The sequence below is a fragment of the Dermacentor silvarum genome, chromosome 5 (genome assembly GCF_013339745.2).
Source record: "Dermacentor silvarum isolate Dsil-2018 chromosome 5, BIME_Dsil_1.4, whole genome shotgun sequence".
Taxonomy (NCBI): Eukaryota; Metazoa; Arthropoda; class Arachnida; order Ixodida; family Ixodidae; genus Dermacentor; species Dermacentor silvarum.
In genome coordinates, this window is record NC_051158.1 from 62,421,564 (window position 1) to 62,443,574 (window position 22,011).

General features: G+C 51.3%; 1 protein-coding gene across 3 annotated transcripts in view; it reads right to left on the reverse strand.

Annotated features, from left to right (window-relative positions):
• Positions 1-22,011, reverse strand: part of LOC125945648 (uncharacterized) — a 126,777-nt gene that overhangs the window by 14,948 nt on the left and 89,818 nt on the right. For all 3 annotated transcript variants that reach the window (XR_007467129.1, XR_007467128.1, XM_049667855.1), the window contains one exon: positions 5,156-5,266. Coding sequence is in view for 1 of the 3 variants with exons in the window: in XM_049667855.1 (XP_049523812.1) it covers positions 5,156-5,266 (111 nt within the window). In the remaining 2 variants the exon portion in view is untranslated. The remainder of the gene's footprint in view (positions 1-5,155; positions 5,267-22,011) is intronic.

Below are 22,011 nucleotides of genomic sequence, written 5' to 3' on the forward strand. Positions count from 1 at the left end.
AACAGCTTCATACCGATAATCTGACTCGTTTTGATTCGTTAGGCTCGCAATCACAATGTTTGGGAACATATTAGTATATACTGTTACGTGTAAGCACAGTAAGGAAACTATTTACAAGGTGTAGAGCAAGCACTGGTCAACATGGACGCCAACCAACATCGGCAAGATAAGCCAGAGGCCGCCTATAGGTACATCCCACTACATCGAAGTGTCAACATCATATTTTTCGAATTACACGTAGCATGACCCACTGTAGCAGAACCACCAACCCGGTGCCACTAAGAACCCACAGCAGAGGAAGGGTGGTAACGCTTGAGTCTGGAAACGTGGACGACGTCGCAGGACAACGGAACATAAGATGTAGTCGTATTGGCAGACACAATCTTTTACGTGACGTTAGTCACTTGTCGAAGAATGCGGTATGGGCCCGTGGGGTGAGTAAGGACCTCTGTGGCACGCAGTAGGCTACTACAGGGTCCCCCTTCTAGTGAAGAAGCCGTGAGAGCGGGAAGAGTGGCGCAGAACGGTTAGTGGCGGTGTGAAACGCACGCGGTGAGTAGGACTGGCCCCGTCGGTAAGGAATGTGCCAGCGGAAGTGGCAAATGTGGCAGAGTCTACATACGCACGCTTCAGACGGTCGACGGAGACCAGGTCTTTGCGGCCATTGATGAGCAATAGGAAATACGTGCACGCCTGAGTATCTTTAACGGGCCATCATACGGGAGCTGTAAGGGAAGATACACTGCGTCGTGGCGCACATAGACGTTCGCGCCGTCCTGAAGGTCAGGGTTGACGTCTTCCCGACGAGAATGTCATTGTGTGTGTGTGGGGGGGGGGGGGGGGGAGGACAGTACACACAGTGCTACGTAGATGGTAGGCGTAGTCGGAAACGTGAGCAGGTACGGTGAGTTATTCGTCGAAGAATTCGCCAGGGACTCGAAGTGTGGTGCCAAACGTAAGCTCGGCTGTGCTGGCGGCAGAGTTACTGCAAAGAGCGGTGCGGATGCCAGGCATACTGAAAGGAATGCGCTCGATCCATGATGAAGGAAAAGTTGAAGCCATAGGTGGAGCCTTCAGTTGGCGGTGAAAACGTTCGATGATCCCATTTGATATTGAGTGGTAGGAGGCAGTCTTAATGTTATTGACACCGAGGAGCTGAGATAGAATGGCGAATAACGTTGAGTCAAATTGACGACCACGGTCGGTCTTAATGGTGGAAGGGGCACCGTAGCAGCTACTCCAGAGAGTGATTAGTGCTCGAGCTGTCGACTCCACCGTTATATCTAGGAGGGGCATTGCTTCAGGCCATCTGGTGAACCTTTCCATGCAGGTTGACAGGCTGCGATGGTTCCCACGGGGTGGAAGGGGGCCGAGAATGTCCACGTCCACATCCGGGGACGGGAATGTGCCAAGAGGAGTCGGAGTGTGGCGTTGCACTTTAGACTGTTAGTAGTTAAGGCATGCGCGTGACCAGCGATGTATGTACATCGATACAAGGCCACAGATAACGAAGAGTGCGTGAATGATAGGATTTGCCAAGGAATCAAGGACATCAAAGACGGACCGTCGGTATGTGCGAGAAATTCAGGGACTAGAGAGTACAGTCGTCGTGTAACAAATGAGGGGTACGTCGCAGTCAGGGAGCAAGACATCTTCGAACACCAGAGAGGTGCCGCTCGCGCGAAGCAGCTGGAGTTCGGCGGCGATACTCGGAGCGGCATCCATGGTCGTGAATTCGATGACCGGTCGTCCGTGGTCCGTTGCATGAATGGCGACGCAAGAAAGAGCGTCAGTAACGGCGTTAGATTTTCAGCTGTTGTAACAATGTTTCTTGTGTACAAAGATGTGGGTGAGCTGTCTGAGTTCTCTGGGAGCGTAGGAGGTGCTGCTGGACGCTAGGGCGTACGTCAATGGTTTATGGTCAGTAAGGAAAAGAAACAAGCGTCCCCCGAGAAAATATCGAAAGAGCTTCACAGCCAAATAGTTAGCGAGCAGCTTTCGGCCGAAGGTGCGGCAGCCGCGCTCAGATGGCGCGAGCTTCTTGGATAAGAAGGCGATGGGCTGCCAAGCAACAGGAACTAACTGCTACAAAACTGAGGCGACAGCGGTATCCGATGCGTCAACCATGACGGATGTTGGGGCGTCGCTTTTGGGTTGGACGAGGAGGACCACGCCAGCAGTGGTTTCTTTGATACCTCTAAACGCGATATCAGCGGAGTCGTTTCAGGGCACGGAAGTATTTGGTGTCTTCGCTGCCAAGCACGAGCAACTAACTGCTACAACACTGCGGCGACAGCGGCATCCGATGAGCCAACCATGACGTATGTTGGGGGCGTCGCTTTCGGCTTGGACGAGGAGCACCACGCCAGCAGTGGTTTCTTTGATACCTCTAAACGCGAGATCAGCCGAGTCGTTTCAGGGCACGGAAGTATTCGGTGTCTCGAGACCCGAGAGAAAGTGGGGGAGTGGCTGCAGTATATTGGCGCAGCGAGGAATGAAGCGGCGGTAATAGTTGGCGAGGCCAAGACATTCGCGCAGTTGCCTGGTTGTGGACGGCTGAGTAAACTCAGGGATGGCGGTGATGCGGGTCGGGACTAGACGAATGCCGTGTGCGTTGACGTAATGACCGAGGAAATCTAGCTCCATAACACTGAAATTGCTCTGCGGACCGTTAACGGCCAAACAAAACTTGATGAGTGTTGCAAGCACTTGATGTAGGTGGAGCTTGTGAGCTTCGGAGGTGGAGCTAAAGACGAGGATGTCGTCAAGATAGACAAAGCAGCACTTCAAGTCACGTAATACCTGGTCAACGAAATGCTGAAAGCTCTGGGCCGCATTACGAAGACCGAAATGCATGCTCAGATACTCAAACAGGCCGAAGGGTGTTGTAGTTGCAGGTCTCGGGAATATTTGAGCATTCCACAAAAATCTGGTGATAGGCTTTCACCAGGTCAACCTTGCTGAAGATGGTGCACCAGTGCAGTGCCGATGTAAAATCCTGAATGTGGGGAATAGGGTACGGGTACGGGACAATAGCGCAGACAATAGCGCAGTCGAGGACGGCAGAAAACCAGGAGGGATGATGAAGTTAGGAAATTCGCAGGCTGCAAGTTGGAATACGCTAGCGCAATACAGGGGTAATTGTAGATCGCAGGAAGAGGCCTTCGTCCTGTAGTGTACATAAATATAGGCTGATGATGATGGTGATTACGTGATAATGACCTTGTTATGAGCCTGGTAATCGTCGCACGGGCGCCAGTCACCGGCCTTCTTGGGCACCATTAGAGTGGCGAGGCCGAACGACACGAGGAGGGATGAATGAAGCCAATGTCTAACCTGTGTTGAAACTTTTTTGGCGACAACGAGAAGATCCGGCGCGAGGCGATGAGCCCGAGAAAACACGGGAGGTTCATTCGTTACGATATGATGTGTCACGTTGTGAGCGACCAAGGAATGAAAGGAGGGTGGTCGGAAGACGTCCGGAAACTCGGCAAGAATGGCTTACCAAGGTTTGGGAATGGTCCTGGGCGCCCGGAGAAGCCGGAGTGGTGGAGCGTGACAGGAAATGCCTTCGATGGCCGAGCTCGTCGTGTATTCCAGTCCAGGATGTGGGCGTGACACACGTCGACGACCAGCTTTTAGTGCCAGAGGAAGAAGAATCCCATGATTGGCTTTCGCACGTTCTCGATGACAAAGATCCTGCGAAAGGCACGTCTGAGGCCGATGTCAAGAATGACCTACTTTTGGCCCATAGGTAAGGAGGGTCGATCCGTTCACCGCGTTGAGATGGCGTCGCTCCGCCAACGTAGGACGAAGGACGCGGATCTCGGCGCCAGTGTCGACGAGATAGCAGACTTAAGTGGCCGTCCCATCCCGACGACCAGAACTTTGGCAGCTTGAGAACGGAGACCCCAGGCTCGCGGAGTGGTGGGGCTGATAACGGTATTTGACCGGATGAATCCGAGACCCTGGCTTTCTGTATAGCAGGCAGACAGCGAAGACAGCGGGGCTAGAGCTCCAGGCGGTGGTTGGCCTACCGAGACGGAGGAGGCGAGTGTAGGGCAGGAGCTGAGAGCGATGTGTGGGCGAAGAAAAATCAGACAGACTTTGGTGCCCTGGTGCCCACAATTTATATTTAAACCGGGCCCGCTCAATCAGGCGTGACCGAAATCAACCGCCGCTAGTCTTCAGTCTTGTTGCCCTTTGTGGTCGGACCACTCTGGCACGTAGTAGCACGCTACCGAATCGAGTCCTTGGGCAGTGCCTGTCATCTTCGTGAAGAAAAAGGTGGTTCCTGGATATTCTGTCTTGGCTGTTGGCGTCTCAACTCTGTAACCAAAAAAGATGTGTACACGCTTCCTCGCATTGACAAAGTTATCGACTGCCTACATTTCGCATCTTATATTTCTTCGTTGGATTTGCGATCCGGTTATTCGCAAAGACAGGGTTATTGGAGATCACAGGGAGAGGCCTTTGTCCTGCAGTGGACATAAATATAGGCTGATGATGATGAATATGATGATGATGATGATATTGGCAAATTCTCATGGCTTCGGCTGATAAAGAAAATACGGCTTTCGTTACACCAGATGGCTTGTTTGAATTCAAATGCAAGCAAGGCAGATGATGATTATTGTTGAGGGATAAGTTAAGACCCAAAGGGTGCAACCCTTTTTAAGAGTGTATGTGCGCGTGAGGAAGACAACTACATGGGTAAACACCGCCGCATGCCAGTTTCAACTTTCGGCTAGCAATACCACTTCTCAGAGCCTGGCTCTCGCTTTTTTGGCCGAGAATAGGTCACAGACTGCAGTGTTCGGGACACAAATTTGATGAATACGGCCACCCCTCCACTTCCCCACTCTCTCTCTCATTGTACTACTAACGTGGAAGATAGCACAGCTTCTAATAGTTCATTGGATAAGTGCTTTCCATATGGATAGCAATAAGAAGATGCTGCAGGAAATACATTTTTTTGCGTATTGGAAAGGCTTTATTTTCATAAATCACAGACCGTTTTCGGTATACTGAACACAGATAGTGATTGGGTGTAGCGGTAAAAAAAGGCGATTTTTGCACAGTAGGGTCATTATCACATTACATTTAAACATGAAGTGCTATTCTAATGGGGCAACATGCACAAATTTATACTTACCGTCACTTTCTTTACCAAGTTCCACAACTAGGCATTGCAAATCAGCTTGCAGGACAATGAATTCGCCGGTAAGGTATAATTCTCGCTCATTTAAGTGTGTCACTTCGCTTGCTGAAAGCAAACAAAACCCCACAAAAATGGAGATATGACAACTATTTTAGAACAATGCGGCTCCAATGTTCTTATGCTAGCATGTAATATATCTCGCATATGTTTGCTTCATGGGTTGAAATGTTTAGTTTGCTACAATTACAGATTGTTATTCCGTCAGTTTGTTGTTCTCTATTCGTAGGACACGCATTCTTATTTGCCAATGTTACTCACAATTGTTTGCCGTTGCTAAATGACAGACAGAGAGGCAGACCGACAAGAAACTTTATTTTGTCCTAAGGGACTACTTTGTCGTAGTCGCGGGCCGCACCTGCACCAGGGGCGCAAGACCGTGATCTTCACCCCTTTCGCAGGCCCTTTGGACAGCGCGAAGCTGGACTTGAAGGTCGTCGCTCTTGACCGCTTCTTCCCAGTCTTCTTGCCTGTTGAAAGGCGAGTGGTGCAGTGCTGAACATTGCCACAGCACATGATTAAAGGTGGACCTTTCCTCGCCGCAGTCGGGGCAGCGGGGATGCACAGCCGCAGTGTAGTGGCTCAGCCTGGATCGAGACGGAAATGAGCCCGTCTGCAGAATTCTCAACACCGAGGCCTGGGGTCTGTCGATCTTCGGGTGAGGAGCCGGGAACTGCCTGCGTCCCAGCTAGTAGTGAGCCGTGATGTCGTGGAAAGTAAGCCGCGGGTCCGTGGTCCGGTCGTTCCCCTGCGAAACCGGTCCCCTCAGACCGGCGCGGTTGACAAGACCTCGCGCCTGGTCGTGGGCCAGCTCATTGGGGTTGATCGAGCCGGGAGAGACGTTCCGGCCCATGTGAGCCGGGAACCAAGTGATGACGTGACGGACCGTGCCTGGCTTGCGGGTCCTAAGCACCGCCGCAGCCTCGGCCGAGACCGAGCCGGCGAGAAACGGCATTGCCGCTGACCTGGAGTCCGTGAAGATCTGGGTGCGCCCAGGATCGCACACAGCCAGCGCCACTGCGACTTGCTCTGCGACGGGCGCCGTCGAATGTTGGATGGACGCTGCATTCAGGATTTTGCCCTGGGGATCAACCACCGTGGCCGCGTACGAGTTTGATCTGGGATACTGCGGCGCGTCGACAAAGGACGCGAGCTCTGGGTTCTGCAGGGCAGTCTTGATGAGTGCTCGGGCCCTGGCTGCTCGCCTGGCCTCGTTGTGTTGTGGGTAAACGTTCCTCGGGAATGTGGAGACTCGAAAGGCGTCCCTTTCTCCCTAATGGAGAGAGTCGGCGCACGACTCTGCGGCCATGGTGGTGAGGCCCACCATCTCGAGTATTCGGCGGCCGGACTTGGTGGCAGACAGGCGAAAAATCTGTGCCGTTTTCTGTGCTCCTACGATTTCGCTCAGGGTGTTGTGGACCCCGAGCTGCAGCAGCTTATCCGTGCTGGTCGTCACAGGGATACCGAGCACTCGTTTAATGCTCTTCCTGATGAGTGCGTCAATCTTGTTGTCCTCAGACCGCGACCAATTTAGTGCGGAAGCCACGTAGTTGATATGGCTCATGAGGAAGGCGTAGTAGATCCTCTGGAGGTTGGCTTCGCTGATGCCACTCCTCCGACTCGTCACTCGTGAAACGTGGCTGAGCATGTTCTCCGTGTTTGCCCTCAGGCGCGCCATCGTTTACACGTTGCTGCCCTTAGCGTTGATGACCAGTCCGAGCACCCTGAGATAATCAACCCTCGGGATGCGCTGACCCGTCTTCGTTGTGAGATGGATGGGTACTTGATCCAGTGGTGTGCCGAGCTTGCGGCCCTTTCTGTCAGGCCGATAAAGCAAGAGCTCCGACTTGGTCGGTGAGAGGACCAGTCCCGTGCCCTCGAGGAATTCTTCCGTTACGTCCAGGGCCTCTTGCAGAGCCTGCTCACCGCTGCATCCGGCCCACCGCCGCACCAGATGGTGATCTCGTTCGCGTAGAGAGCGTGATTGAGATTGACGCCCCCGATTCGGTCGAGTCGGTCTCTTATGGCGATGTTGAAGAGCAGTGGGGATAGCACCGCACCCTGAGGCGTGCCGCGGGCTCCCAGCGCGTATCCGTCCGACTTGATCTCCCCAATTTCATCGTGGCCTTACGATCCCTAAGGAAAGAGCTGACGTACGCGTGAAAGCGTTCGCCGAGGTTCAATCTCGACACAGAGTCGAGGACGTGCTTGTGTTTGACCTTGTCGAAAGCCTTCGCGATCCAGCGCCAAGATGCCTCGGACGTCTCTCGTGACGACGTCGACTATCTGCCTCTTGATCAGTAGCATAACCTCTTGAGTGGACAGCGAGGGTCTGAAACCGACCATGTTCGGCGGGAGGAGCTGATGATAATGTGTAGTGTTTAATGGCGCAAGTGCCAGCTATGGCCAAAGAGCGCCATGACATATGGTGATGAGTTCTGAATGTATTATGGATGGAGTGGCCATTGGGTAGCAAATGGTAGATAAAAGGTGGCAGTAAAGAGGCCTAAAACAAGTCGCTATATATTGTGTCAAATATAGGAGTGTTAAAATAATGACAAAGACTAATGATGTGAGCTATGAGCGGGAAAGTTCGCTACAAGACAGTGACATAATATATGCAATAGCACTATTGCCTCAGGAGGTCCTTGAAATCAAGGGCTGAGAGGCGCGTGCTCTAAAATAATTTTGAACTGCAGCTGCAGCCTGCAAGTCCAGGCTGTGCTACAGATACCCTGGCCAGATGATATGTATTGTGTTTACATCTGCTAAAGACTTTAAGAGGGCATTAAAATCAAAAGCGGCTCATGGCTAAGAAAGAATGCTGGGTGAAGAGGAATGTGATCACGATACGCGGGATAGAAGTACTTTTTACGCTGAGCTTCTATTTCAGGGCACTGGATAAGAACATGGAGAACTGTAAGTATGCCGCCACACCTATCACATATCGGTGGATCACTTCCTGTAAGGAGATACGAGTGTGTTCCATAGGTATGTCCTATCCTTAACCTGCAAAGAAGCACTTCCTTGCATCTTGTTGTTTTCTGAGGTATCCATTTCCCAATTCTTGGCTTGGTTACATGTAGCTTATTTGGCACTTGGTTATCCCACTGCCTTTGCCAATATTTTCGTAATTCATGGCGCAAGAAGATTTTTAGGTCAGTGGAAGGGATGGCTATGTTTGTGTTTGTATTTTCAAAAACTACTGAAGTGGCACTTTCGTCTGCAGCTACGTTGCCTTTAATGCCTCTATGACCAGGTACCCAGCATATTATGATTACTTGGTTGTCCTTGTAAGCTGAGCATAGCAAGCTGTACAGTTCGTTATAAATTGAATTCTTGTGTTTTCGTAGACTCATTAGAGCTCTAACGACGCTCAATGAGTCTGTGAACACAATTGCTTTTGTAATATTCATTTGTTTTATGTGTTTGACTGCTGAATAGAGCACTGCACGGGCTCGCGCTTACCCGAAAGCCCGGGGCCGGCCCGGCCCGCGGGCCGGGCCGGGCCGGGTAGAGCAACTTTTTCACGGGCTCGGGCCGGGCTCGGACACGGCGTGTGCTTTTTGACCCAGGCCCGGGCCGGGCTCGGGTTTTTCGACGCGGGCCCGGGCCGGGCCCGGGCTTTCTGCGAGTTATTCTCGGGCGTCTCAACTCTGAAAAACATGCATTTTTGGGTCTCGGGCCGCGCTCGGGCCGGGCTTGGGCTTAAGGTAAAGGGGTGGCGGGCCGGGCCGGGCGGGTAACGTAGATTATTTCCGGGCCCGGGCCGGGCCCGGGTCTCGCCATAAAAGTTTTGATCGGGTTCGGGCGTGCCGCCCAATGTAAAAACGGGCCCGGGCCGGGCCCGGGCTAGAAAAATCGGCCCGTGCAGTGCTCTACTGCTGAAAGGATTGCGTCTGCTTCCGCTGTAAAAATACTTGTATGCGCATTTAGTGCCCCGGACCCTGAAAAAGACGGTCCCAAAGCTGCGTAAGCAACTTTGGTATACATACTGATGCAGCATCAATAATAAACGCTGTAAAGTATGCTACTGCAGCGTCAATATCAAGTGAACGAACATCGTCCCAGGGCAAATGTGTTTCTTCACGAAACCACGTCCAGTCAGCTGAGTCGACTTTCCATCGAGGAACGTGTGTAGAGAACTCAGATTGTTTGGTAAGGTATAGTACGATGGGGAAGTGATCACTTCCATAAGGGTTATTATTCACATCCCACTTCAGATATGGCACAATTGTACTGGACACTAAGCTTAAGTCTATGGAAGAAAATGTTTTGTGTGTAGGGCTGTAGAATGTTGGTTCTTTTGTGTTAAGCAGGCAGGCACTTGAAGAGAGTAGGAAGTTTTCTATTAGTCGTCCTCTCGCATCACAGCGAGAGTCGCCCCACAGTGTACTATGTGCGTTTAGTTCACCAACGACTATGTAAGGGTGATGGAGATCATCAATAAAGGTTTTAAATGTTGTTCTAGAGAGTTTATAACTTGGGGGGATGCATATAGACGCGATAGTAACTAGTTTATTGAATAGCACTGCTTCGATAGCAACTGCTTCAAGAGGAGTTTGGAGTTGCAGTTTCCGACATGCAACGCCTCTGTCGGCAATTATAGCTACACCGCCTGACGATGTAGCAGCATCGTCCCGGTTTTTGCGGAAAATGGTGTATTGCTGAAGAAAGTTTGCTTGTGTAGGTTTAAGATGTGTCTCCTGAACACACAGCACCTTTGGATTGTATTTTTGTAAATAGTTCTTTAATGTCATCGAGGTTGCCCTATTGCAAAAACCAGCGTCTTCCAGTGCCTTCCAGTGTGAAACCAGCGCGTTTTTTGACACTGGGTGGCACTGGGGACGATGGCGCACGCTGGGAGTCACTGGGAGTCACTGCAACACTGGTGAGATCGCTGGAGAAGTGCTGGGTCACACTGGGCGAGACGCTGGTTTCACTGCTATGACGCTGGGGCGCACTGGTGTGCGCTGTGCACGCGCTGGAGTTCGCTGGCTCGCACTGGAGACTGCGCTGGTTTCGTTTGTGCCGCACTGCCGGAGCATAGGCGCTGTTGAATATTAAATGCTTGATATGTAGTGAAGAAGAGGGACGATGCAGTGGGGCATCTTTACCAGCGCTGTCTAGTGGGTCAGTCTCTCCAGCGCATCGCTCGGACTACGCCGCTCGCGCTCGCGGTTCCCTGAACTGATCGGACGGTCAGCCCTAACGCTTGCGTGCAATAAACGCCTTTACAAGTGGTGGAGAGTGCCACGCTCGAACGCATCCTGGAGCTTCAATCCCGTACCCTCTCTTCAACCATGTATCAGGACGCATCTCAGCCGACGACCCAGCAGACGCCTCCTACACCCTCCGTCGTGTGCTCTGGTCTACCTCGCCACAAGGATCCTCCTGTTTTCAGCGGCACAGACGACAACGATGTGGAGGACTGGCTGTCCGCGTACGAGCGAGTAAGCGTCGTCAATAAATGGGACGATGCCGCGAAACTAAGCAACGTGCTCTTTTACATCGCCGGCGTGGCCAGCCTCTGGTACAACAACCACGAGACGGAAATTCCTACATGGTCCGCGTTCAGGACCTCGTTAATAGCTGCGTTTGGTCGTCCTGCTGCGCGCAAGGTGCGGGCAGAATCCCGCTTGCGAGAACGAGCCCAACAGCCAGGAGAGTCCTTCACTAGCTATATCGAAGATATCCTGGACTTGTGTAAGCGCGTGGACGCGACGATGTCGGAATCAGAGAAAATCAGAAACGTTATGAAGGGAATCGAGGACGCCGCTTTCAACATGCTGCTCGCCAAGAACCCCCAATCCGTTACAGAGATTGTTATGTTATGCCAAAGTTACGAGGAGCTACGTAGGCAGCGCTCATTGACTCGTCGGTCTTCCTCACGCGACGAACACATCGCTGGTCTGGCTACCACCTTCGACCAGACCGCACTGCTTGCGGAAATGAAGGCATTCATTCGGGAGGAAGTAGCGCGCCAACTCTCCTTGGTACGCTTCGCTCAGCCGCCGAATGTGCCACAGCCCGCTTCGACTGTCGTGCCTCCGCTCCGCCGTGCCATCGAACAAGAAATCGCCGACGTATTGCCCATCCAACGCCACCATGTTCCTGCGCCTGTGCCACTGAGCTACACCGAGGTCGTGGCTCTACCCCAACAGTCTCTGGCACCAGCACCGCTCAGCTACGCTGAAGTCGTCGCGAGGCCCCACCCACTCTCTGCGCCTGTGCCCCTCACTTATGCCGACGTCATGGCTAGGTCGCCAGTGCAGCCCGCTATACAGTCATATCACCAGCCGCTCCATACAGGGCGTGCTCCGACGTGGGCGGGACCAGCCACAGCGAACCGGTGGCGTACATCTGACAACCGGCCTATATGCTTTGCCTGCGGCTACGCCGGTCACGTGGCTCGTTTCTGTAATCGTGTGCAGCCGCCCAGCGTCGCATCATCCATTCCAAACCGTTCGCCTCGTCCATCTTACGACCCACCACCGCCCGCCGCCGAACACCCGCCGTTCCACATCTCCATGCCGGCGCTCGTTATCGCCGATGCGGCCTCATACCGTCACTCGGGATGAGGGAAACTAACAGTCGCAGTCCAAGAGGCAAGGGCTGCGTCAACGTCGAAGTGCACAAGTCCTCATTGCAGCCCATTAAATGTGATAGACGTGTTTGTCGACGGTGTCCGCGCGTCTGCACTAGTGGACACAGGAGCAGCCGTATGTGTTATGGACGCTACACTTTGCCGCTTACTTCGTACAGTCACGACGCCCCTGTCCGGACTATCCCTTCCCACAGCCAGTGCTCAGCATATTCGACCCTTGGCGTCTTGCACTGCTCGTGTAGAAGTTCAGGACGTTGTCTACGCCATAGAATTTTTCATCCTTTCCTCCTGCTCTCACGATGTCATCCTCGGCTGGGATTTTCTCTCGCGCCACAATGCCGTTATCGATTGCGCACAGGCCGAAATAGAACTATCGCCGCTGCTAGATTTGACGCCCACTGACGCTCCGCCGCTTTCCAGGAAACTAATCGTTGTAGCCGACACTCCGGTTGTTCCCAACGCCTCAATGATCGTGCCCATGCGCTGCAGTGGCCTCTCGGACGCCATTGCATTACTTTCGCCGTCTGGCCGTTTCCTCGCACGGAAGGGCCTCTTGCTACCGTTTGCGACCGTGGACATCACCAAGGGCACTAGCGCAATTTTCGTTTGCAACCCGTGCCCATACCCTGTCATGCTGCTCCGAGGAGATTGTGTTGGTACCGTGGAAGCCATCGACGACGTGCAAGTTATCGACGTGCCCGACTACCCGAATTGCGCCACCTACCGTACGCTCAGTGCTGTTTCTACATCTGACGCATTGCCCAGAGACGTCTTTGGTTCTTCCATCGCTGGAACCCTTACAGCGGCCCAGCGTTCCCAGCTGCTGTCCCTCTTGGAAGAATTTTGTTCGTCTTTCGACGTGGCGCAAGCTTCCTTGGGTCGGACTTTAACTGTAACGCACCACATCGACACTGGCTCTCACCCACCATAGCGACAACGCCCGTATCGCGTTTCTGCCAGCGAACGTCGTGTGATTACCGAGCAAGTCGACGACATGCTTCGGCGCGAAGTAATTCGACCTTCGAAAAGTCCATGGGCTTCTCCTGTCGTACTTGTTACAAAGAAGGACGGCTCCGTAAGGTTTTGCGTCGATTATCGCAGGCTGAACAAGATCACTCGCAAGGACGTCTATCCCCTGCCACGCATAGACGACGCAATTGACTGCCTGCAAGGAGCCGAGTTCTTTTCATCTCTGGATTTGCGCTCCGGGTATTGGCAAGTGCCTATGGAAGCAGTCGATCGACCGAAAACAGCCTTTATCACGCCCGACGGCTTGTACGAGTTTAACGTCATGTCCTTTGGACTCTGTAATGCGCCCGCGACATTCGAGCGCATGATGGACACAGTTCTGCGAGGCTTAAAGTGGCACACATGTTTGTGCTATCTTAACGACATTGTAGTTTCCGCGCCCGACTTCCCCACGCACCTCGAACGCCACCGGCGTGTTTTGACGTGTTTATCGAACGCCGGCCTACAATTAAACATAAATAAGTACCGATTTGCTGCACGGAAACTCACGATACTTGGCTATGTCGTATCCAAGGACGGAATTCTTCCCGACCACGACAAACTTCGCGCTGTTGCCGAATTCCCCAAGCCAACGTCCATCAAAGAATTGCGCAGTTTTATCGGTCTATGCTCATACTTCAGACGCTTCATTCGGAATTGCGCCGCCATCATATCGCCCCTGACGAAGCTCCTAGAGAGCAACGGGCTCCTCACCTCGGGGTCATCAGAGTGCGACGAGGCGTTCACGAGTCTTCGTCGTTTGCTGACTTCCCCCCCCCCCAATTTTGCGCCACTACGACCCGACGGCCCCTACAGAGGTCCACACAGATGCCAGCGGTGTTGGCCTTGGCGCTGTCCTCGCGCAACGCAAGCAAGGGTTGCCTGAGTATGTCGTCGCTTATGCCAGCCGAACGCTTACGAAAGCCGAGAAAAATTACACCGTGACAGAAAAAGAATGTCTCGCGATCATCTGGGCTCTTACTAAGTTCCGGCCATATTTGTATGGCCGCCCATTTGACGTCATCACGGACCACCACGCACTATGTTGGCTGGCGTCATTGAAAGATCCGTCCGGTCGTCTTGCACGTTGGGCGCTTCGCCCGCAAGACTACGACATCCGCGTACTCTACCGCAGCGGACGACAGCACTCGGACGCCGTTGCCCTCTCGCGCTCTCCCTTGGCTGACAACAATATATCTCAGTTGACTGTGTCTTCCATCGACCTTCGCACCATCGCTTACGAGCAGCGCAAGGACCCCTGGATTGCGTCGCTTATAGGCTGGCTCTCTGTTCCATCGACCAGGTCTACAACCCGCGCGTTGCGCCGTCAAGCTCACCATTTCGCCATTCGCGACGACCTGCTTCACCGGCGCAATTACAGCTACGACGGCCGCCAGTGGTTGTTAGTAGTGCCTCGCAGCCTGCGTTCCGAAATATGCGCAGCTTTCCACGCCGATCCGCAGTGTGCCCACTCTGGTGTTTTCAAGACTTAGCAGCGCCTTCAACAGCGGTACTACTGGCGAGGGATGTACAGCTACGTTCAAAAGTTCGTACGCTCTTGTCCCGATTGCCAGCACCGGAAATCTTCACCTCGCCTCTCTCCAGCTGGGCTGCAACCTTTACCTTGCCCCACCCGGCCCTTTGGGCACGTCGGTATAGATTTGTACAGGCCCCTTCCCATGGCATCGGCTGGAAACCGCTGGGCCATTGTGGCGGTTGACCACCTTACGCGATACGATGAAACTGCGGCGCTTCCGGCAGCTACAGCGTGTGACGTTGCCTCCTTCCTGCTTCGTCGATTCATCCTACGTCATGGGCCACCCCAGGAGCTGCTCAGTGACCGCGGACGTGTCTTCCTCTCCGAAGTAGTTGAAGCTATTCTCAAAGCGTGCCACGTTGTTCATCGCACAACAACAGCGTACCATCCTCAAACCAATGGACTCACGGAACGGTTCAACCGTACGCTCGGCGACATGCTCTCATTGTACGTCTCCTCCGACCACACAAACTGGGACTCCATTCTGCCCTTCGTCACCTACGTGTACAATACCGCTACGCAGAGCACTACTGGTTTTTCGCCATATTTCTTATTGTATGACCGGCACCCATCGCACACCATCGACACAATGCTACCATACCGGCCCGACGCATCTGAATGTGCGCCCATTTCTGATACGGTGAGACATGCCGAAGAGTGCCGCGACCTCGCCCGGGCTTTTACCTCCAATGACCAAGAGCGCCAGAAGAACACTCGCGGTGACACCACCTCTGCACCCACCTTTCTTCCTGGAGCGCTTGTGTGGCTCTCAATTCCTTCCGCGGCACCTCGTCTGTCTTCCAAGTTAATGCCTAAGTATGAAGGTCCCTACCACATCGTCGAGCGTGTATCACCCGTCAACTATGTGATTGAGCCCGTTGAACCATCTTCCGACATGTGCCGTCGCGGACGCGACATTGTCAACGTCGAGCGCCTCAAGCCGTATTATGATCCCCTAATAGTGACGAACTGTTAGGTCGCCGGACGGCTCCCTTTTTCGTCCCCGGGGTAATTGTAGTGAAGAAGAGGGACGATGCAGTGGGGATCTTTACCAGAGCTGTCTAGTGGGTCAGTCTCTCCAGCGCATCGCTCGGACTACGCCGCTCGCGCTCGCGGTTCCCTGAACTGATCGGACGGTCAGCCCTAACGCTTGCGTGCAATAAACACCTTTACAGATACAATTTTATGGGCATCTCCTGTCCAAAAAACAGACTCCTGTCCTAAATATAGCGCTATAAGTTGGGATCATAAATGTCTATTTCATGTCGGCGGTGCTGCAGCTAGGAAGAAAGGTGCGTGATGCTAGCCCATGCATACGCGACACTTGAGATCACTTTCGCTTTGTACATTTCCCTTTTGACTGTGCGGATAGCTGTATTCGTGAACGAAATTACGCAAACGCAGATAACGCCTCGTTTTCTAGTAGTTTGTACGCAATGGATGACTGCGAGTTGTCGCAGTGTTGTACAGTCGACACAAAACCGAGCAGCCGTTCCGCCGCGTTCGAACGGACCTCAGAAAGCCTGCCGCTGATTGATATTATCGCACCGACAACAAAGCTACGATGATTCGTGCGCTTCCACTTTCCCCGCTGTACTAAAAATAATAGTTAAAAGGTTCTGAATCACAAACATTGGCGCATCCGCCTGGTACCCACACCGAGATCGTTCGCTTCAACCGAAGGTTAAGCCTACTGTACGTGCCCGCCGAGTTCGTCTACACTCTATCGGCCCGTCTGGGCTGAGGAATCAACAAGTCTAACGAGGATAAATCACTCTGTAGTTCACCTTTCTCATCGGTGTTTTCAAACAGACCGTTCTTTCGCGTGTACAGTGTCAGCATAACAAGCGATGAGCGCCGATATGACGTTATAAACATACCTATATGTGCTGTCGCCGAAGGCTGTCAGCCGCATTAACCGACCGTTTCTCTTACGGAGATATGTGCCTAAACATACGTGTTGATTGAAAAGCATTGTCGAGCTATGGAAATGTTGCATTACCTTTGCGCGAAGAATAAGAAACGGATGTCAAAATTGGCAGTATCGGCCCGTACATTCCGGGTCGGCGGTTCATTTAAGGCTTTTTTCGTTGTTAATATACCAATCGCAAAAGCAAATCAGTGTTGCAGCACTTCCAGGCATACTATGCAATACGGACAACAACGTTTCGTTTTGATAGAGGCGTACGTTTTAGTTGAAGGCGATATCGCATCTACCATGTCTGTGCGAGACGTCTGCGCAAAGCGACAAATGTGTCTGCGCGTTGACATGGCAAAATTTGAAGAGGCCATCACGGATCGGCGTAGCGTAGAAGAAGAAGCCGGTTCGAACGGCCCCGTCTGCGATGAGCTCTGCTGGAAGCAGCGCATCGGCCCTTGGCCGAGGATTCCACCCCCCGTCAACTACTGATTACGGTAATTATAAGGTCGTTCTCCCTCGTCTACCAACTGGCAATACCGTTCTCAACTCAGTTTTCCTGCATGCTCACCTGGCAGGGCGGCTATATCAGGCCCCGGACTTTCGCGATACACTCCTTTCAGTTCTGAATGCAGCTGATATCCTCGGTGCTGGACAGTACCAGGTGAGCCATTTGTGGCTAGTAACATGCGTTAATAGCATCGCGAAACAGAAACTTGTCGACAAAGGCTAGCTGCTGGTGAAGGGCCTCAAGTGCCTTGTCATAGACCCAGAATGCAAAAATATCAAGATTAAGCTTCGTTGGCTTCCCCCACACCTCGAACAGAGACGGATTGTTGAAGCGCTAGAACCTTATGGAACATTTCTGTCTATCACGAGCGAAATGTGGCGGTGTGACGGCATGGAGGGCTGGCAAATGACTAATCGCGACGTGGCGTTTACACTGAAGGACGGAGTCTCTGCCAGTAATCTGCCTCACCTATTGAGCATATACGGACACCAGTGCCTCATCTTGGTTCCTGGCCGACCACCACTTTGCCTACGGTGCAACAGAGTCGGGCATATCCGGCGACAATGTAGGACACCACGCTGCAATAAATGTCACCGCTACGGTCACATTGCATATGCATGCATCGGAACCTACGCTGACAAGCTTCGTGGAAACAGACCAGCTGAGGATGAGACCATCACCGATCATCTAATGGATGTGAGCGAGGTTGTGGATGCGACCGGTGAAACACCCGCTGAAGCTCATCGACAGGAAGAGACAAAGATTTCATCGGCTGACGATAGCCTTAGCCCGAAGCCTGCCGCTGTAGAGGATACTAAGTTGCCTGACGACGAACCAACTATGTCATGGGCAGAATTGCCACCAGTTCAAGACCGCCCGCCATCAGTGTAATCTGGATTGATGTGTGAGGCTACTAAGAAGCGTCCAGCACCAGCTGACAACCCATCGTCCGTGGGAAAGGAGGCCCGGGTTCCCAAAGTGTCAAAGTTGACAAAACCGCTCCGAGGAACGCCTACACCCACAGATGTCTCTTGTGTTGAAGTGCAGCAAAAGGTCGCCCGTGCATCACCTCCTCAAGACGGGAGTGATGCACCCCTAGAGCAGCGTGTGAACGCTGCACCAACATAGGTAATCATGGCGGGCGCTCTTCCCTTCCACTTTGGTACTTTAATTGTCCGTGGCTTACGCAGTAAGCGACGGCAAGTTCAACTCCTTCGCTTGCTACGCAATAGGAAATTAGATATTGCTGCTATCCAAGAAACAAAGATTGAATCCGATGAAAACACAGAAGTAGCTCTAACTCCATTTCTATCTGACTATAATGTTTGTGTAAGCCATGCAATAGGAGTTTCCTAGGTTGTATGTTAGTCGTTAGAAGACATTTACACTGTGATGTGCTGCATTTGTTTACAGATATGGTGTGATATTGATATCAGTGGTATTAGCGTTAGATTTGTGTGTGTTTATGCCCCGAACAAGCTACGTGAACGAGAGTGTTTCTTTTTATCTCTAGAACATCATTTGTCTACTGATCGTGCATTGGTCCTTTTTGGGGACTTCAATTGTGTATATAATGTGCAAGATCGTGCGTCATTGAGGCTGAGACGTGATCCAAATAGTGATGTGTTGCAACGCCTGATGTGTGATTATCAGCTTGTGGACATTGGGGAACATGAAAAAGCGGAGTGTCGCTACACGCATTTCCAAGGTATCTCGCATGCAAGGCTTGATCGAATTTACGTTTCGCTTAGCTCCCTATCACTTATTCATGGTTACACTGTGCACCTTGTGTTCTTCATTGACCATTGCCTAGTCTCAGCATCTTTTGGTAGCCGTCGATACCAAAGCCGGCGTATGTGCTCGGAGTTGTGGAAATTTAATAACCAACTCCTTTCGCACGATTGCTTCCTAAAGCGTGTTACTGAGCTTATAGCTCATCTGTCATGCCGCAAGGACTTGCCTCTTTTTGCTGTTTGGGAATCAATCAAAAAGGAAATTAAAATGATAGCTATCGAAGAATCATCAATATTGGCCTTTGAAGAAAAGAATAACTACAAAGAATTGTATAGACTTCTGAAGGAATTACATGAACATGAATGTCTACATCCGGGTGAATATATTGATGATATTCATAACACCAAGGCGCAGTTACAGGCTTTGTACACAGAAAATACAGAGGTGCACTAGTGCGTGCGCGAGCGCAGCGTTTTCTGGAAGAACAGCCATGCAGTAGGTCCCTAAGTGATGAGCGCCGACATGCGCTGTCTAAACAAATCCTAGAAATAGACTATGGTGGAATCGTTGTTAATGAGCCGACCCTCATAACTCAAGCGTTTTTTGAACATTACCAAAAATTATTTCGAAGCCATAAGCCATTGGATATATCTGTGTCTGCCACCAAATGTGTATCCCTGCTGCCTCAGTTAAATCAGGACGATTATGATTATACAAACGATGACATTGATATTATTGAGATAACTGCATACATAGATTCATTAGCCACAGGCAAGACGCCTGGCCCGGATGGCCTTACTGCCGAATTTTACCAGTGTTTTCGTTCCCTCTTGTCCCCATTATTACTTCAGGTGTACCGTGAAGCCTTGGAGGTAGGGTACCTACCTGCCACAATGTACGAAGGGCACACTGTACTCATAGCCAAAAGCAATGATGAAACTAAATTGCAAAAAGTGGACGGATACCGGCCTATTTCCTTATGCAATGTGGATTATAAAATTTTTGCAAAAGTATTAGCTAACCGTTCACAAGTCGTGATAAGATCTGTGGTAGGTGATCATCAAACCTGTGGCATCAGAGGTCGGTCCATTCAGACCAACATTCATGTTGCGAGATCTGTGCTTGAGTGTGTAGCCGAGGGGATTGGACAGGTAGCAATGGCACAGCTAGATCTGGCTAAGGCGTTCGACAGGGTGAATCTCTCGTTCCTGTTTAGTGTACGGGAGCATGTAAATATCGGATCCCAGCTCCTTAAAGGTGTCCAAATATGTTATGCTAATGGCTCAACGAGGTTGATAGTGAATGGTTCTCTCTCCGATCCGATTAGGCTTTTATCATCAGTAATACAAGGATGCCCTTTGTCACCGCTTCACTTTTGCCTGTATTTGGAGCCACTTTTTATGAGCATCCTGAAAGGGTTTAAGGGTTTAAACTGCCGTCGAGTGAGATTCGGGTTCTTCCATATGCAGACAACGTGGCCTTCGTTTGTACTGATAAAAAGTGTGTAAAGACTGCTCTCGCAATTACAGAAGAATTTTGTGCGGCTTCTGATGCTAGCATTAACTTTGAAAAAAGTTCAGGTTTTTGGTTTGGACTATGGGCGACAATGCCATCACATTACGCAGGCATTCAATGGAAAATGATCTGTGCTATTTAGGTGTACCTCTCTCACAGTATAGAAATAGCAACAATCATTGGTCGGGGGAAGTAGGGAAAATACAAAGTAAAGTGAATTCATGGCGAGGACGGAATTTGTCAATGTTCAGTCGTGCAGAAGTGTGCAACGTGTTTTTAGTTTCCCGTCTCATGTATGTGCTGCAAGTACTGCACTGCTCAAGACTTCGTATTCAGGCACTGCATCGCGTATTTGCAACATTTATTTGGAGCTCGAGTTGCGAATCGATGCGGCGCGATAATCTGTTCGTCCCTCTTGAACGAGGTGGTTTAGGATTAGTCCATCTCTTCGTCAGGCAAATTGTTTCTCGTCTGTTTTTCTTTCGAGACAGTGACCATCCTTTTTTGCGTGAAATGTTACAGCTCCGATTAGCTCATTATCTTCTTGATATAGTAGTGTCGTCAGATGCCAAAGATGTCACACAGGCTCCTTGGGGCTTTCTCAAGGAGGTTGTGGATTCATTCCTTTTCTTGAAAGTTAGATTCAGCCTGGAGTACATTTTCACTGCGAGTCGAAAAGCAATTTCTGCTGCACTGGTGTATTCGATTTTCCCAGATCCTTTGTATCGTGCACCTTATTTAAACCAGCCTTATCAGGAAGTACTTAGGCGGGTCCGTAAAATGTGTATACCTCCTGGAGCTAAAACATTTTTCTTTAAATTGCATACGGAAACACTTCCTGTTAAAACCTGGTTGAACGCGAGGGGCTGCTTCGTGCCATGGTCCACGAACTGTCGACTGTGTCCACGTGCTGAAACTATAGATCACTGTTTTATGACTGTACAGATGCTATATTTTTCTGAGACATTCTCCAACGGACGCTTAAAAAGGACATTGACATCACTCCATACGCAATTAGATTCCTACCGTTTAAGATTATTGGCGGTCCTCCCTATGACATGTTCGTAGTACGGGGTTTGTATAGCCTATGGAGAGCTAGAATGTGTGATCGCCATGCCGAAAGCCCGCGATCTACATGATCATTCTTTCAAGAAAGTGCAGCTTATATAAGAAGTGTGTACGCTGTGCAGGAACCTCCGCCTGGCTGGATGCACTTGTTGGACGCATGTGTGTGTTTGCCCGAGTTGTAAGTGTGTAGCTATGTCCGCACTGTAATATACCTTCCACTTTATTTTCCATGCATTAAAGAAAAAAAAAAGATCGGCGTAGCGTAGTGGTAAGATACTGGGATTGGGATCTGTAGGGCGGAGATTGGAATCCTGGCGGATTTTTAAACTTTTTTTTTCTTTTTTTATTGTATTACAACGTTCTCTGTTTCTTTCTGTATTCGAAAAAATATATAAGGTAGCCAGGCACCACGTATTTCTCGCTGTAGAGCTGCATTTCGCACCAGTACCCCGCGCCCAGCGCCTCCCAGTATGCCGCGCCTTGCCAGCGTCCCAGTATCCAGCGCGCGACACTGGGCAATAGGGCTGGATAAAATACACAAGGTGCATTAGGCTGGATAAAATACACAAGGTTGGATAAAATACACCAGGTTAATCCTTGCTGCCTGGAAAAATTGGAAGTAAGAGGAAGCGAGGAGAGGACAGGAAAGATTGAAAGTAATAGAGAAAGACGAAGATTAGAGAGAAGTGCAGGAAAAGGCAACTACCGATTTTCCCCGGGTGGGTCAGTCCGGGGGTGCCGTCTACGTGAAGCCGAGGCCAAAGGGGCGTGTTGCCTTCGCCGAGGGGCCGTAAAGGTCCAAACACCCGGCGTCGGCTCAACCCCCAGGATCCCCTTTTCCCCGGACACGGCTAAGCCACGCACGGTTAAGCGCGAGAGGGTCCAACCCTCATGT